Here is a 17,691-nt window from a genome sequence, read left to right as displayed (position 1 = left end):
TTTTACCACAAGATTCTTCCTAGTGGAGGTTCAAAACAGGACTATTTTTTTTCTTGTGTTTTCTCAGGACAGTACAGAATTCAAGCTTCTTAAAGAAAGCAGCTCATCGTGGGAAACGTTGCAGCGGAGTATTGATGAGAAGCAAGCACAGGCGGAGGAGACGAGAACATTCTGGGAGTCCTGCCCGACCAAACTTACTGTAAGTTTTCAAATCAGAAAGGTTGCACTTAAGAGCCCGGTTCATACTTCCTGCGAAAGTGAATGCAAAGCAAATTTTGACATCACAAATTTGCAACATATAATTTGCATCAGTTGAAATGTGCTGAACTCTGGTGAAGCGTTCACTGCGAAAACAGGGCTGTGACGTCAAAATTTGCTCGCATATGAACCGGGCTTTTCAACTACTACTACTTGGGCCAATTTCATAGAGCTGCTTAAGCAAAAAATTTGGTTACGCACGAAAATAGCTTGCTTATTTTACACATGTTACTGGCCAATATGTCATGCCATATACATTGCTTGTGACTGGTATTAGCTGTTGTTTACTTAGCATAACAATTGAGTGGAGTCTTGGCCGGTATTCTGATTTTACTAAGCATTGATTATTTTGCTTAAGCAGAATTTTGTGAAATTGGGCCCTGGTTGGGTGGTGGTCAAATACAAACATTGCTTTTTATGTTCAGCTGTATTTACAAAAAGTTGTTACCAATCATGTTTGACAAGTATTTGCTCGGCAACCATTACAAAGTTTCAGACAAATTAGTTACACTTTGAGATATGATCTCAAATCATTTGCCATGTTTTCTTTTTCATGAAGTTTATTGTAACTGGAAAGTATGTATGCAAAGTGCTTCATTAGATAAATCATAATAACATATTTTGTTTACAACATTTATGACAAAGTGCACTATAACCTGTTTTCGCAAAGAGCTTAAATCGGTCTCAACTGCGAATCACTCTTAACTGCTAAGCAAAAGTTATGTCACTTTACAAATCACTATGACAACACTGACAAATCGTCTTAAGATGAATCTTATTAGCTGTTCCGAACTTTAGTCGGAACAGCTATTGAAATCTTCAAGATTTTTATTTGTTATTATTATTATTTGTTTCCGTCAAAAGTCCATAGGTTTAACCAGGGCATTTTGTTAAAGCCAAAAATCATACTTGGCTTAGTATAAAAGAGTCAGACCCTATATCATATTAAAGCTTAGGTCTTGAAGTTGCAGTTAAATGTAATTTGCATAAATTAAATAATTAATTAACTAAGTTATAACGCCATGAATATTTAATTTCTTTGTGAAATCGACCTCTGGTTCTATTCTGTGCAACCAATATCTTTAAAGGCAGTGGACACTATTGGTAATTACTCAAAATAATTGTTAGCATAAAAACTTACTTGGTAACAAGCAGTGGATAGCTGATGATAGTATAAAACATTGTGAGAAATGGCGCCCTCTGAAGTAACATAGTTTTCAGAAAAGAAGTAATTTTCAATGGATTTAATTTCGAGACCTCAGAATTAGATTTTTAAGGTCCCGAAATCAAGCGCCTGAAAGCACTCAACTTCGTGTGACAAGGGTGGTTTTTTCTTCCATTTATCATCTTGCAACTTCAACAACGACCAATTGAGTTCAAATTTTCACAGGTTTGTTATTTTGTGCTTATGTTGAGACACACCAAGTGAGAAGACTGGTCTTTGACAATTACCAATAGTGTCCAGTGTCTTAAAGTGATTTACTATATAAGTGGTTTGTGGGAAAACAAAAATCACCCAACATTTCTGCAAAACTGAGCAAAAACTGACACCTTGTAAACAGGAAGCCATTAAGAGGCCAGACCGGAGGGTACTGAGAGACTCTCGGAATAAACCCCTGTCGCTTCACAACGCTGGTAGACTGTCACAGCACTGGTTCCTGCTGTTTGCTGATATCTTCGTCCACGCACAGGTAAATATAACTTTATTGAAATCTGTCCTGAAAAACATTAATTGTATTTATTTTGATTGTTTCATAGTTTGTACATTTGAGTTCAGCATCTTTGAGCAAGTTCGGGTTAGCGACTAGACTTGGCCAGAGCTGTGATGTAGATCTCGAATTGACCATTAGTCGACCATGCTCCAGTGCATGGTTTGATGGTTTGATATAGTCAATCTCCCTGTGCTCTATGGTTTCTGGTTAGTCTAGTCACTGTAATCAAGTCTAGTCGCCACCTAAACTTGGGCCGGTCCCAAACGGCGACTTCGGCTACAGCTACGGCTAGATCGTTCGCGTCTGCCTATTCTTCAACACTGGTAGATGCGCTTATCTAGACGTAGCTGTAGACGATGTCGTCGTTTCGGACACGGCCTTGCTCTCTGTTTTCTTTTGAAGCTAGACTTTTGTGGACACTAGGTGGAAGCAGACTTACTAGATGAATGCATAACTTTTGGAAATGTGCGCATGGTCAGAACTACGTAGGCAATGGACAATTACATGACAAGCCTGCTGCAATCTAGCAATCCAAGCACTCCCATTAGTTGTTGTGTGAAGATAACTAGTGGGGGACTTTTGGGACGCTAGGTAGCAGCAGACTTACCAGGTAAATTCATTGTTCTTGGTAATGTGCGCATGCTCAGCTTAACGTAAACAGTAGAAATTTACCATGGTAAGTCTTTTGCCACCTAGCTTTCCAAAGTCCTGCCATTGGCAAAGGTTATAAGTGATTTTGTTAATCTTCTTTTGTCATTGTTCGTCAGGAAAGTTCAGTGCAGCATGAGTTTAAATGGGAATGAACCAAAATGTCAACTTGGAAAGTTGTTGATGAAATAGCTATTTAAAAAAATTAAAAATTATATAAATGTGTTTCCTATTCAAAGCTCCAAATAATGCAGAAGTCATTATGCTGGTCGCAGAAGCACGAGCAAACTGTTCTGTCATGTCTGATATTTTCTCCCTTTGAGCATCTGTTTTTTTGTGTGCTATTAAAGCCCTGTCTTGGAAGCATGTAAAAATAGCGATAAGCCACGAAATAGTTGCAGAAGCAGAGCTTAGTTTAAATGGGTTATAAATGTTAGCCTGTGGATCTGAACTCTGTGTTAAACATTTGCTTTTGCGTATTACCTTATCCCATGCAGTGTCCTCAGGCCAATAAAATTGTTCAGTCTGGACTGTGTATTAGTCGTTTGGCCTCTTTTAAAAAGTATTGGTTTATAACACACCATGTGTTGTTAAAATGACCTTTGAAAAAGTTTTGGTTGTGACCAAAATAAAGTTTGGGAAGTACTGCTTAACTGCAATTATTGTTTTGATGCTGCATGCAAAAAGCACACAGCAATGGGAGACTATTGGACGGTCCCTTTCACAGTTCTCGCCCGTAGTGTGCATGCTCAGACCTAGGCGCGCAATACTGAAAATGTGCGCGCAAAAAAGGACCGTTATGTCTGCTGCCGCCAGAGACTAAAAAGTCTCCTGTTGAAAAAGCCGACAAGGCTCAGTTTTGACTCCTTGTTAAGTTCCCAATGACGTTACATGAAAATCCTAAGGAAGAATCAATTACTTCATGGAAACCAGCCTATTTTGAACACAGACTTCATGATCTGTTTGGCCGCTTTAAGTGGGCTCCAGTTTATGTTCCGTCGTTTATTAAAAACAATTCTGGTTTCATTACAGGGCCCAATTTTAAAGAGCTGCTTAAGCACCAAAAGAAGCTAAGCACAGCAAGATTATGCATTCCAGTATACGGTTACCGGCCAACTACATGTACCATGTCACATGTACAATTTGTGACTGGTATTCTGCTACTTTCTGCTAAAGCAATTTTTTGTGCAAGCAGCTCTATGAAACTGGGTCATTGGCATCAAAAGGTATACAAAGTCTAAGCTGGAGTTGAAGTGAAAGCTGTGGTTTTAAAAAGAGCCTATGACTATCATAGGCTTCAACTGTTTTTGATTTAGTTCTCAAGTATTAACTCCTTCAATGTTATTGCTTGCACAGCTTGGTAAAAAATGCCTGACGGAAAGAGCAACAAATGTATGTCTTTGAGTTTTGCTTCTTCAGTATAAAGTTGTTTATTACCAGCTCATGCCCTCATTCTCAATTCTCAGTCAGTGTGTTCCTTCATTTTCGTTTTTGTAATCGGCTCAAAATCTGTCTTATGTTTTTGCGTGTAGGCTCGTTATTTAGATGTTGATTTCACCATTGAATTTTCAGTGACAAGTTGTTGTTACGCTCAGCTCATTATCTATGTTGTTTCGTTCATTTTGTGTCTGTCAATGCTATCTGCTCTTTATTTTAGTGTAATTTTGTTTGAGCAAACAAGATTTCATTGTTGTATTGCCATAACATCAGCTGAAAGAGCATTTGAATAATTCACACAATATTTCCTCGGAATTATTTAAAGCGAGGGCCAAACTTAAAGGCGGTGGACACTATTGGTAATTACTCAAAATAATTATTATCATAAAACCTTTCTTGATTACGAGTAATGGGGAGAGGTTGATAGTATAAAACATTGTTAGAATCAGTTCCCTCTGAAGTGACGTAGTTTTCGAGAACGAAGTAATTTTCCATGAATTTGATTTCGGGACCTCAGATTTAGAATTTGAGGTCTCGAAATCAAGCATCTGAAAGCACACAACTTCCTGCAACAAGGGTGTTTTTTCTTTCATTATTATCTCGCAACTTCGACGACCACTTGAGCTCAAATTTTCACAGGTTTGTTATTTTATGAATATGTTGAAATCCACCAACTGTGAAGACTAGTCTTTGACAATTACCAATAGTGTCCAATGTCTTTAACTAATTTGGGCTATCGATCCAGTTCAACTGCCACCAGGTGCACGTTGCCACGTACTCCTGGGGCTGAAACAGGGTTATACTTTGATGTAACGCACGTAATTAGTGCTTCAAATAAGAAGGTTTCGAAAAACTAATGGTGAGCTACGTTTTCATGCTATAATGAATTACTAATTTTTAATTGCAGACAAATTAAGGGGAACCTCTCAAAATGGCTTGCAGCTGTGCATTGCCTGGTCGAGCAATCGCTTTTTTAGGTCAAACTTGCGCAAATCTGACAGTAATTATGTTATTAATTAAAAACTTTTTTTTTCTTTTCTTCTATATGCATTAATGTGTGTTAGCACTGTATACTCAGTACTTACCCGAGCTCTGTGAGCAAAATATATATAATCAAACATGTTTATGCATGATTATTTGAGCACTCAATTTGATTTGTCGGTTAATTCTGTGATTAATAATTCTTCTTCCTTGACCCTATCCTTTGTTTTTGTGAGACTGAGGGCAAGAGTGGAGTTAGCTCCGATAAGGTACACTTTTGTGACGTATGCTTTAGGTGTTGTTGTTATTGTCAGAAGCAGGGAACAGTTGTATTGCATTCCATACCAGCACATTTGTAGTCAAAATGAGTACCATCAGATTTAAGAAATTGTATTAATTCCACCTCAGTGGTTTTTATAAGTGAAAAGGAGACGCAGTTTTTAAGGTGTATTCTTCTTCTTTCATAAAAATGTTATTCTAAGGCCCACGTCATACAAGGCAACTTACAGACATTAAGAAAATCTATCTGAATGTTCATATATTTTTCTTGGGGTTCTTCAAGCCCGGTTTATACTTCCTGTGAATGCGATACGAATTTTGACGTCACAAATTCACAACGAATAATTCGCAACAGTTGATTTGTGCTCAACTCCTGTGAAACAGTCATTGCAGAAAACAGTCCTGTGATGTCAAAATTCGTTTCGCAGTCGCATTTGCAGGAGGTTTGAACCAAGCTTCAGACATTGTTTGAAAAACAACTCAAGTGCTACCAAAGTGGTCCCGGAGCATGCACTGCAAATGGTAGCCTCCAAGTTGCCTGTAAAAGTTGCCTTGTGAGACAAGACCCTAAGGGCCATGTCACATGAGGCAAATTACGGGCAACCAGTTCCAGGCAATCTCCAAGAAAAAAGGCATTCTCATTTGAATGTTAACATTTTTCTTTTTGTAAATGTAAGACAATGTTTTAATATTGACTCATGTGCTACCAAAGTGGTCCTGTAGCATGCACTTCAGTTGGTTGCCTCCAAGTTGTCTGCAAAAGTTGCCTCGTGTGACAAGGCTTTTAGGTTGATGGTTGCCATTTTTTGAAGATTTGAATCGTCAACATTTAAACAAACAAAATGGCTGCTTGGATATGCGATATGATTGGTCCCTGCTTGCTGTGTACAGTGTTGTACCCCCTCTTGTTTCCTCAATGGATGCACCTCCAAGTTTAAAAGCTCCCTATGCCTCATTTCCCCAACCACGATATGCCTCATCTTTATAATATGCCTCACTTTTGTAATGCCTCACTTTTGCAATATGCCTCACTTTTTGTAATATGCCTCCTGTTGTCTACCTATACGACACCGATCTTGTTTCCTCCTTCATCATGCCTCATTGTACCTCAATACACAAGCCATATTGTACCTCCTGTGGTATGCCTCTTACTATTTTATAATACCACCAGCCTTTAACAGAAACCTCCAATTTGTTGTATTGCATGACTGTCATTGGTTCGCTCAATGGCTGGGGATTGCACCATGTTCTAGTATGCCTCACTTTGTAATATACCTCACTTTGCAATGCCTCACTTTTGCAATATGCCTCCTGTTGTTTACCTCCGACACCGATCTTGCTTCCTCCTTCATCATACCTCATTTTACCTCAATACACAAGCTATATTGTACCTCCTGTGGTATGCCTCTAACTATTTTACAATACCACCAACCTTTAACATAAACCTCTAATTTGTTGTATTGCATGACTGTCATTGGTTCGCTCAATGGCTGGGGATTGCACCAAGTTCTTGTATACCTCACTTTGTAATATACCTCACTTTACTTACCTCCGACATACAATCTTGAATACTTCGTTATCATACCTCATTGTTTCACCACACCCAATCCATAACATACCTCATGTGGTATGCCTCACTATGTATAATACCACCACCCTTAACAGAAGCCTCTAAATTGTTGTATTGCATGACTGTCTTTGGTTTGCTCAGTAGCTCAGTAGCTCTAAAAGTTCTAAAAGTCATCAGTAATAAGTCACCTTTATATTTATTTATTTGTAGATACAGTATCAATTTCTTGTAGTAGTTTTATAGTTAAATGAATACACATAAACTCTTTACATCAGTGAACAGATTTCTGCCCCCAAAAAGCTAACCCAGGTTTATTATTATATAATCTAGGTGATGCTTTGCTATTCTGCTGGTAGACAATTATGTCACATCTACTGTGCGCACTTAAAGTTATTACACCTTTGTGTGTATTTTTACCTTTAAAGTAACTCATTTCTTGCTTCAAAAGCTTTTTATTTGAAAGAAGCAGACCATTCTTATCAGACCTTGAGTCTTTGCAAAACAAAGAGGAAAGCCAATTCAAATTGAGTTGAACTGAATAGATGCTAAAATCCTTGCATTGCAAAGCATGAAAGTGAAATATTAAACTCAAGTTTCACACTTTTTGGACTGAATGTTTGAGTTAAAATCTTGTGATGTGTTCCAGCTATTAACTTGTTGTTGGCCTTTATTTTGTACCTGTTTGTTGTATAATTTTATTGTTATTTTGGGTCATGGTGGGGGTTTTATTTTGTGTGAATGGGTAGTTTTCAACACTTCATTACTAAGTTGAATTTGGACCAACCCATGTGCGTCGTTCAACGGACTAATGTTGTGTTAATTAACACTATTGGTTAGACACACATTGGACAGAAAAAACTTTGTCTAACTTTGCAACATATGAAAAGAATTTATATTTTCAGTTCAGATTTTGAGAGAGTAACTGACAAGGATACCAAAATGGGGAACATAAGTGTGTGAAGTAACAACTCCCAGACAGCACCCTCACTGAGGTTAAAGGAACACGTTGCCTTGGATCAGTCGAGTTGGTCTTTGAAGCGTGCTTGAAACCGTGAAAAAAGAAAATGCATATGGGTAGAAAGATGTTGTAAAAGTAGATTACAATGATCCACACAAACATGCCTCGAAATTGCACGGTTTTCCTTTTACCTCGTCGACTAACACGGTCGGCCATTTATAGATTTTTGACTCCCATATATAAATGGCCGACTGTGTTAGTTAGCACAGTAAAAGGAAAACCACGCAATTTCGAGGCAAACGTGTGTGGTCATTGTATTCTACTTTTAAAACATCTTTCCAACCATATGCATTTTATAAAAAACGGTTACAAACGCTTTTAATAGACCAGCTCGTTCGATCCAAGGCAACGTGTTCCTTTAATGAAGACCTATCATTGGCTGAGACTGAGAGCTGTGCGTAGTGCGTACTACCTTAGCGATGGTGGCCATATGCAAGGGGTCTGTTGCACTTTTTAACCTCACTAAAGAACTTGGAAGATGCTGCTCTTAACACTGAATAAACAAACATTGTTTCCACAACAGCAGATCTTCAGGCCTGGCACATTAATCCAGTTGGGTATTATTGGATTAGGGTGAATGTGTCAGTGTCAAGGGATTAACCGTTCACTGTTAGATCTAACAATAGGTGTTTCAGGAAGGGCTTTAAAATGCACCCTAATTGATTATTGGTATATGCACAAGCTTTGTGTACACATGGGAAAACTATCAGATGTTTATATTTTTTGTGTACACATAAAAGAGCGGGAAAATTATCAGCACTTTTTCTCCCCTGGGAAGATGCACTGAGGGTTGAACCATGGTCTATTTCTACCTCCATGGTTGAACAATGCTCATTTCAGTAGTAAGGGCTCAAGACATTAGCTAATGGCTAAACCTATATCACTACCACCATGTGACCTATGTATATATTGTTTCCTGCACTATAAGTAAAGAGTCACATAAATAATCAAATGTTGATTTCTTAAAGTGTCTAGCTAAGTGGTGTTGTTTAAGGGGGCATTGGAAATTGGTTTGACATGGTACCTTTGCATGACGTATTGGCCGTCTGTCATGTCTGTTGTGTGACATCAAGTTGGAACTATCTATAATTATAAAGCACACCTGTTTCTTGCTTGCTCAAGAATGTGACTTCATACACATCTTAAGCACAATGTATTGCATGACAGCTAGTTTGCTTAGCAGAATATTCGACAATGTGTCATGGCTGCTCCTGCTATTAAAGCAATGCTTTTGTGTGTTTAATATTACTATGAAATGTAGTCCTGGGCCAGTTTCATAGAGCTGCTTAAGCAGAATATGGCTTGACAAATTTCTACTCTGCACAAATTAGTAGGATACCAGTCACAAGTTGAAATAGTACTTTGGCTGGTTACTATTTTCTCAGGTAACCCAAATCGTTTTGTGCTTAGCTTTTTTGTGCTTTGAAATAAGGCCATGGGTTTCATTTCATGGAGTTGCTTAAGCAGGAAACGATTGCTTGATATGTTTCTGCTAAGCAACATTAAACAGGATACCAGTCAAAGACAATACTTGTGTTATGGTATTTTGGCTGGTAACCCTATTCTTGTAAGCACAAGTGCTTTGTGTTGATGAAGCAGCTCTGTGATGTGAAGCAGTCAAAGATGCTATATCTGATGTATTTTGGCTGGTTACCGTATTCTGGTGAACACAAGTGCTTTGTGTTTAAGCAGCTCCATGAATTTGGCCTTCTGGCATCTGGTGTTGTATGTATTTTTGCTTTAACAGAATCCTTAGCATTTTACTTGGCATGTACATGTTTTACATAATAGATGCATGGGTTTGTTTTTGGAAATGTGGTATTTTTCTCTGTTTTGGGGATTCTCTCCATGATGTTCTTTGATATAAACCCATTGCACAACGCGCTGCGCACTGTATGCAGGCGAGTCTCCTGTCCGCCAGTTTGGGGGTCAAAACATGCACAAAAGGCTTCACGTGTTCACAAGCGCATTGGTGCGTAAAATCATGTACCATCCCTTTATGCAAATAAATGGCGGACATGAGATGCGCGTGTATGCGCACTCCGTGTTGTGCATTGGGTCTATTGATATTGATTTGTGAATATTTATTGATGACCCTAGCTGTCGCAAGGCTGGATGTGGTAACTTAAATTGACAACACTTTGATTTTCTTTTGGCAGTATGCAAGCCATCAGGTGTTCCCATTGGCTCTAATCTGGGCTGAACCAGGACAGCAATCAAATCAGTATGTACAAATGTTCCTTGTTTGTATTTTATTAAAGGATTCGTGTACTTTTTCAAAATGTCCAGAGATTTACACTAAACTTACAGGGTGTGAAGATAACGATAGTAGAAAGCTTCCCTTCAAATATTACTTACTGAGGTGCTGTAGTTTTTGAGAAATGAGTAAAACAAGTTAGAAATAATGTTTGTGTTTTATGGTATACATGTACATGTACATGTATACATTCAAGGGAAGTATCCATGTACATGTACATGTATATATTTAAGGGAAGCTTTCTACAATATCTTCAAACTGTGTAAGTTTAAAGTAAATTTGTGGACATTGTGTTAGAAAAGAGTACACCCTTTATAAGTGTGATTTGAAACTTTCCATGGAAGAAGTGTAAATAATAAAGGTTTGCGGTGACACCATTTGAATATCTCATTTTGAGTAGTGTTGGTTCTGAAAAGAACCGGTGGTTAATAACACTGGAATTGTTAACGAGGAGTCATTAACCACCGTTTTTTTTAAGAACCAACACGATCCAAAAGAGAATTCACATGTTGTTACTGCAAACCTCTGTTAGTTGTATTGTATTTGTATTTTGTAGAGACCTAGTCAAACCACAGAGAGGGGGAACGAGTGGTCATGAAGTTCAATATTCAATTTGCTTTCAAAGTCTACCAAATGTATTAAAGGCAGTGGACACTATTGGTAATTGTCAAAGACTAGCCTTCACAGTTGGTGTACATGTATCTCAACATAAGCATAAAATAACAAACCTGTGAAAATTTGAGCTCAATCGGTCATCGAACTTGCGAGATAATAATGAAAGAAAAAAAAAACGCCCTTGTCACATGAAGTTGTGTGGGTTTAGATGGTTGATTTTGAGACCTCAAGTTCTAAATCTGAGGTCTTGAAATCAAATTCGTGGAAAATTACGTCTATTTCTAAAACTATGGCACTTCAGAGGTAGCCGTTTCTCACAATGTTTTATACCATCAACCTCTCCCCATTACTTGTCACCAAGTAAGGTTTTATGCTAATACATGTAATTATTTTGAGTAATTACCAATAGTGTCCACTGCCTTTAAGCAATATAATAAGCAACTCCTGACACTCGTGGGTGTCAGGGATCTTGGGTTCAAATCCCAATGACGACTATTTGATTTTTCTCTCGTCCCATGTTTGATTGATATACCTGCATTGTTCGATATGGTGAAAAGCAACTTGTTGCATGAACAATTGAAGGAATTTTTGAAAGATAGTTTTGTTGAAGTGTCTGTTTAGAAAATGTCAAGACTTTTTTGGGTATAAATTTATTCTTGCAACAAAACTTGTTGTTCATTGCCTTATTCTTTACATCATTTCTAACTGCTTAAAATGGTTTGTCTTGAATGTTCAAATTGATAACGTTGCCAAGATTTTGTCTTAAATGACTTCACTTACAAATGTAAACTGATGCTCAGTTGGAACATTGGAAAGGGTTCACTTTTATAAATTCCTCCAACAAATTAACAATTTTCCCTAAAATTTGGTTTGATCTTCAGGAACACCATTCAGCTCACCATGCCCGAGGCAACCCTTACTCTTCAGACCCCGTCCCCAGCGGAGAAAGCCGATTGGCTCTGGTCGATCAACCAGGCCATCGATGCATTGTTGACCAATCAGAAGCTAGGAGGACTGTCCCCGGTGACCACACCCATGGCTCAGAAGATTCCGCCCAAGCTGACGAGGCAGGGGCGGTACGCCTTCTCTGGACATTCCAAGTTTAAGGATGCTGTGTATGAAGGGGTGTGGCACCTTGGAAAGCCCCATGGGAAGTAAGACGCCAAATTGTTATTTTTTTATACTTTTAGCAGGGCCCAATTTCATAGATAATTATATTTCTTAAAAAGAATCCAGTGCACTTTTAAAAAAAGGAGGTTCGTCCCGGTGTTCCTGGTCTGATTTGCTGCATATTGCGCCACAGCACCTTCTAAACCATTGAATGGTGCTATGTAAAAGGAGTACATGTAGGTCTCATTATTCAAACGCAGTACCATAAACCTTGCAGGAAAATACTGAATGTTGAAGCACCTTGAGTGTCACTGAGTGACGGATATGGACGCTATATAAGAAGCCATTATTAGATTTACAATATGCCTTTACACATTCCAGCCAATTCCTGGCAGCCATTTCTTGGCAGGCCACTGATATCAGTAAAAGTCTATAGTGCCATTTTTTTCATAAACCTTTTTTTCTGTTTGTCTCACAGGGGTACCTTGATTTGGCCTGACGGAAAGAAGTATAACGGTCAGTTCGTCCAAGGGCAGCAACATGGGTCAGTATTTAATAATAATAATAACATAACATTTATAAGGCGCACAATATCTGGAATGGTACCATTCAAAGGCGCTGGAAGCTAGCAAGCTGACAAATTGAACAGATGAGTCTGGAGGTTGTGTTTGTAGGTTGACAGATCAGGTGTGTCCCTCAGCTAGTCTGGCTAGTCTGGCAAAGTTAAAAGTTAATTTGTGGCATGTCGTTGAAGAGGGGTCTAGCTCACCGGACCCAAGCTCTGGTGCTGTCAGCAGCAGAGTGTGGGTTTGATACAAGGGGTATTTTCAGACAGCGTACTAAGTTAGACCTGAACCGGTTTAACTGCTACGAGCAGAAGGGGGTGGTCGGAAAAATAAAACCCCCTTGCGTTCAGACAGCACTGAGTTAAACCCGATACGGTTTATCTTTGGTTTTAAGAGTTCAAAGAAAACGCGACCACGTGACTCTAACATCCTGTTTATTGGCCTGTTCATTGGTCACCGTGTGTTTACATAATGATAACAGAGGTCAATGGGTCTTCTGTTGTGAGTTAAACCGGATGTGGTCTTTTTTGTTCTGTCCACCCACAGTGTTAAAAGATAAACCCGAAGCGGTCTAAAGATAAACCCCCTCCCTGGATGGTTTATCTTTTGTGGGTTGAACTCGATTCGGACTTACTTTAGAACCGTTCAGACACACAGGGTATGTTCAGACAGCGTACTAACTTAGACCCGAACCGGTCTAACTTTTACGAGCAGCGGGGGGTGGTCGTAAAAATAAAAACCCCTTGCGTTCAGACAGCACAGAGTTAAACCCGATCCGGTTTATCTTCGGTTTTAAGAGGTCAAAGTAGACGCGACCCCGTTGCTCTAACATCCGGTTTTATTCATCAGATTCATGCACCGAGTATGCCGATATACTGAGTGCCCCATGCCCTGGATGATCATCAGGGCATAATTATTGGGTACAAATGGCCAAATCGAACGCGGTAACAGTTTTACCGTTGGGAGGATATGGGCACTTAAAACAAACATGAACACGACTCGATTTTTTTTTTTAAACAAACAAAATATTGATACAAACCGCCGAGAAAACTCACCAAAATATTGTCCATATTCCATGAAACAGAACACGTTTCAGTTGTGCGTTTTGTTTTATACCACTGTTACCGATTTAATAAATACTTTTAGTTTGTACTTCAATCGATTGGAAGCTGCGATCTCTCAAAAGCTGGTGCCGCGATTTTTATTCCGATTCGTTCATAAACACAACTACACACGTGCAAGTTACGTAAATACATGTACTTCGCAGTATTTTCCCAACTTCCCAACAACAACAACATGGTGATATTGCTGGCGTAGGGAATTTCCCCTACACACAGCCTCGCGCCCACTGCAGTTCATTCTCCTAGATTGAAAGTACAGCACGCTAGTAACGGTGACGGCAATAGAAAGGCACATCCACGGGATCGGTGATGGATAACTATGGGATATCAGAGAGTGATCACTATGGGATGGCACCGCTGTACATGTGAGAAGCATTAAAAAATATGCTTCTTCGTAGTATACGCATGAAAAACAGTTTCAATTTATTATAGGACACTCAACAAAAAAAGCTTGGAAAATATAATTTTGTTTCAGAATTTAATAAATCATGGGCGTGGGCCTGTGTTAAACTGCATACACCGATCGAGAGGGTTTCGCCAACTCGGTAAGCGGCAAGAAAGTAATATAAATACTCGGTGCTTTTCAGCATCAGAGGCAACAGAAACCGTATACAAGCACTCCGGGTCCCGTGCGTGTACATTGAACCACACAATGGGTCGTCCGTTGTGAGTTAAAACCGGATGTCATTCTGTCCACACGCAGTGTTAAAAGATGTTTAGACTTAGACCGCTTGCTGGACGGTTTAAGTTTTGGGGTTTAAACCCGATCCGGTCTAACTTTATTTGCGTTCACACGCATAAAAGTTGAACCCGAACCGGTCTAAGTGGACTTAGACCAACTTAAGTACGGCGTGTGAACGACCTCACAGAGTTGAACTCGATCGGGTTGAACCATGAGTTAAACCAACTTTAGTTCTGTGTCTGAACAACCTCACAGTCAAGTCACTTGTGCCCTTGATTAAAGCACTTAACCATAATTGCTTCTTAAAAAGTTGGGAACGTACATAGTGCATTCTGCTCTACCAGCCAGGCTCCTTGTGGATGATACCCATGCCTACATCTTTAAGGATTGTGAAGAGGAGAATGCTGTTTTAGCCACAGGAGTTGGTGGCAAATACCCCTGGTGGTAGTTGATTTGGGTCGAGTGTAGCCCTCGCATTAAAGTGTACGTCAAAGTAAAGCTTGTGATGTTATGCGATCTATTTCTTTGTGTTTGGCATACAGATCCTCCATCGAGAGTACATAAAATTACAGATAACAAGTAATACACCAAAAGGGAAACTGGATGGGTACATTTTAAATGATTTTTGGTTGATCAAAGACAAATTGACCAGAGCAGGATTTGAACTTACAATGTATTAACGTGCCAGCACTCTACCAACTGGGTTATCTACATGTAGCTCTAAGTTTGCGGTCTGCCTATTTGTTCAATATCTTTGTTCGGGGGTGCCAGTTCAATGGCTTTTGACTAGCACCTCTGAATAAAGATATTGGCAAAATTGGGAGACACATGTAGCTCAGTATGTAAAGCCCTGGGATGTTAATTGGAGTTCGTTGGTTCAAATCCTGCTATAGTCAATTTGTCTTTGTAAAATTCAAAATACAGTAAAATACTTGGAAAACGTTCAGTGGTGACAGGTTTATTTTGGTGGTATTTGTAATGAGTTTTTACGTATACTAATAAGCTCTGAATGCTGTATTTGATTTTGTATAGGTATGGTGTGTACACCATTCCCAGTGCAGAGCAGAATGGCAAGGCACAGGTTTATGATGGACAGTGGCAGGAGAGCAGCATGAGTGGATATGGAACACTGAGGTATGTCTATACAATTTACGCTCGTACCAAGAACTGACCTATCTTATCCACAGTAAATAAAACGTCATTGGAGAAAATTGTGTTTCAAGTTCCACTGTTTATCAAACTGCTGTCTTGGGGTCTGCTGACTATTTTTATTTTATTTCTTATGACAAAAATAAAAGCTGACTTCAATAGTTCGTACAAAACTGTCAATGTGTTTTCATTCTTGCAACTATTTGTTATTTATCCCTAAACAGATGACAAAACAAATTTTGCCAACAGAGCGCTGTGTACAAACCAATGCACAATAGAGGCCTATTGAGTTAGGTTACATGTACTTTGTGAAAATACTACGCTTTCAGTAAGGTGTCTTCGTGGTACAAAAAATCAGACCCTCAAGCCTGAATTGCCAACAAAGACCGCCATAGTATATCATTGGTAAAATAGGTCACTTAGTGAAATAAAAAAATGGTAATGGGTTGTACAGTGTATAATATTTGAATTTTCTTTAGATACTCCAATGGTGACATCTACCAAGGGAATTTCCAGGACGGCAGAAGGCATGGTCATGGCATCTTCCACAGCAGCGTTGGCAATCTCTTCATCGGGGAGTGGCAGAACGACTGTCGTCATGGTTATGGGATCATGGAGGAGCGACAGAGAGGGGAGAAGTACATGGGCAAGTGGGAGAACAACTGTCGCCACGGCAACGGGATGGTGATCACCATGGGTGGTCTTTACTATGAGGGCGTCTTCAATCAGAATAAATTAATGGTTAGAAATTGTTCCGATAATATTTTGTCTTTCGGAAAATGTAACTTCACACAAAATTGCTTTGTTTAGAGGCAGTGTACACTATTGGTAATTGTCAAAGACTAGTACTGTACCACATACCTTGCAGGAAGTACTGTATATTACAGCGCCAGGAGCAGCACTGTGTGATGAATATGCGCGCTATATAAGAAGCCACTATTATTATTAATAAGAACATTTATAGTGTGCAAGGAAGGAAACATGTGAATCTTGTTTAAAGCGGCAGTGAAATATTGGGTTTTGAGCGTCTCTTTGAGCTTATGTATAAAAGACATGGTACAGATATTAGGAGGCAGATTGTTCCAAAGTAGCGGACCTTTTGTTTTTAGTAGCGTTTGATTTTTTTAATTCTTCATAAAATTCTTCGTAGAGTCCTTTGCATTACAACCAGAATCAATCAATGAAATGAAATCTGGCTCTTAACAATTTGAAAATTGATGAAGTTTGTGACACAATTTTTCTGCCTGTAAAACACAGGCATATGTGATCAATGTTTGAAAGTATAATAATAATTGTGGCTTCTTATGTAGCGCACATGGCGCTGTAACAACCAGTATTTCCTGCTAGATGTGGGACTACGTTTGAATTATGAGACCTAATTTTGATAGCACCATGTAATGTTTTACAAGGTGCTGTGGCGCAATTTGCTGCCGATCGGACCAGGAACCGGGTTCTTTTTACATGCGTTACATAACACATGGGACCAACGGCTTAACATCCCATCCGAAGGAAAAAGCAATGGTTAAGTGTCTTGCTAAAGGACACAGGTGTCACGGCTGGGGATTCAAACCCACACTCTGCTGATCAGAAACACCAGAGTTTGAATTCGGTGCTCTTTATAACCGCTCGGCCACGACACTTCCAAAATGTTTGCTTTTTGTTATGCTTGTATCTTGCTCTTAAAAATCTTGTATAAATGTCTGCCTTTATTTTAGGGAGTTGGTATTCTGTTGACCGAGGATGGAACAGTGTATGAAGGAGAACTCACGACGGGTCCAACACTCAGTGGCAAGGTAACTACATTAAGTTGAAGAATATTTTAATTTACATAATACCCAAGCAGATCCTTGCCATTTGATTGGAGGATTGTCCGTCACATGTTGGCAAATAAAAGTACTTTTGCACGCTACGTCACTGAGCGTGCATTTTTCGTTCCATCCGAAAAGTACTATTGCACGCTGAGCAAAAAACATCACCGCGTGCGCGTGTCTTTGGTAACGCAGCAGTGTTACTGCAAGGCACATTACTAGCATTTGGCTTCTGCGTGTCTCAAAATAGCTGTACAGAACGCACAAAGAGAAACAGGTGTAATTTCACAATTAGAAATTGTAGGCCTACGCTTTGTTTGTTTTGAAAGTTGTATCTTCCAATGAAAATGACAAAGATCTACTTGGATGTTATATAAAACAAATAATGAATGTTTTTCATTCGTGCAACGGTGCAAATGTGTTCATCCGTTGAAAGATGGAATGTTCCATCTTTCAACTCATGAACATATTCGCACCATT

General features: G+C 39.1%; 1 protein-coding gene across 3 annotated transcripts in view; it reads left to right on the top strand.

Moving 5' to 3' along the window:
• Nucleotides 1-17,691, top strand: part of LOC139939407 (alsin-like) — a 57,278-nt gene that overhangs the window by 23,835 nt on the left and 15,752 nt on the right. Inside the window, exons 10-19 of one of the 3 annotated variants that reach the window (XM_071935254.1) lie at nt 68-199; nt 1,821-1,949; nt 3,975-4,010; nt 5,273-5,305; nt 10,063-10,127; nt 11,657-11,929; nt 12,364-12,429; nt 15,287-15,388; nt 15,883-16,144; nt 17,119-17,196. In XM_071935254.1, coding sequence (XP_071791355.1) covers nt 68-199; nt 1,821-1,949; nt 3,975-4,010; nt 5,273-5,305; nt 10,063-10,127; nt 11,657-11,929; nt 12,364-12,429; nt 15,287-15,388; nt 15,883-16,144; nt 17,119-17,196 — 1,176 coding nt within the window. The remainder of the gene's footprint in view (nt 1-67; nt 200-1,820; nt 1,950-3,974; nt 4,011-5,272; nt 5,306-10,062; nt 10,128-11,656; nt 11,930-12,363; nt 12,430-15,286; nt 15,389-15,882; nt 16,145-17,118; nt 17,197-17,691) is intronic. The other 2 variants (XM_071935255.1, XM_071935256.1) reach the window with 2 other exon arrangements.

The sequence above is a fragment of the Asterias amurensis genome, chromosome 7 (genome assembly GCF_032118995.1).
Source record: "Asterias amurensis chromosome 7, ASM3211899v1".
In the NCBI taxonomy this organism is placed as follows: domain Eukaryota; kingdom Metazoa; phylum Echinodermata; class Asteroidea; order Forcipulatida; family Asteriidae; genus Asterias; species Asterias amurensis.
Note: the sequence above shows the minus strand (reverse complement) of the source record. Positions and strands in the feature narration are given on the sequence as shown.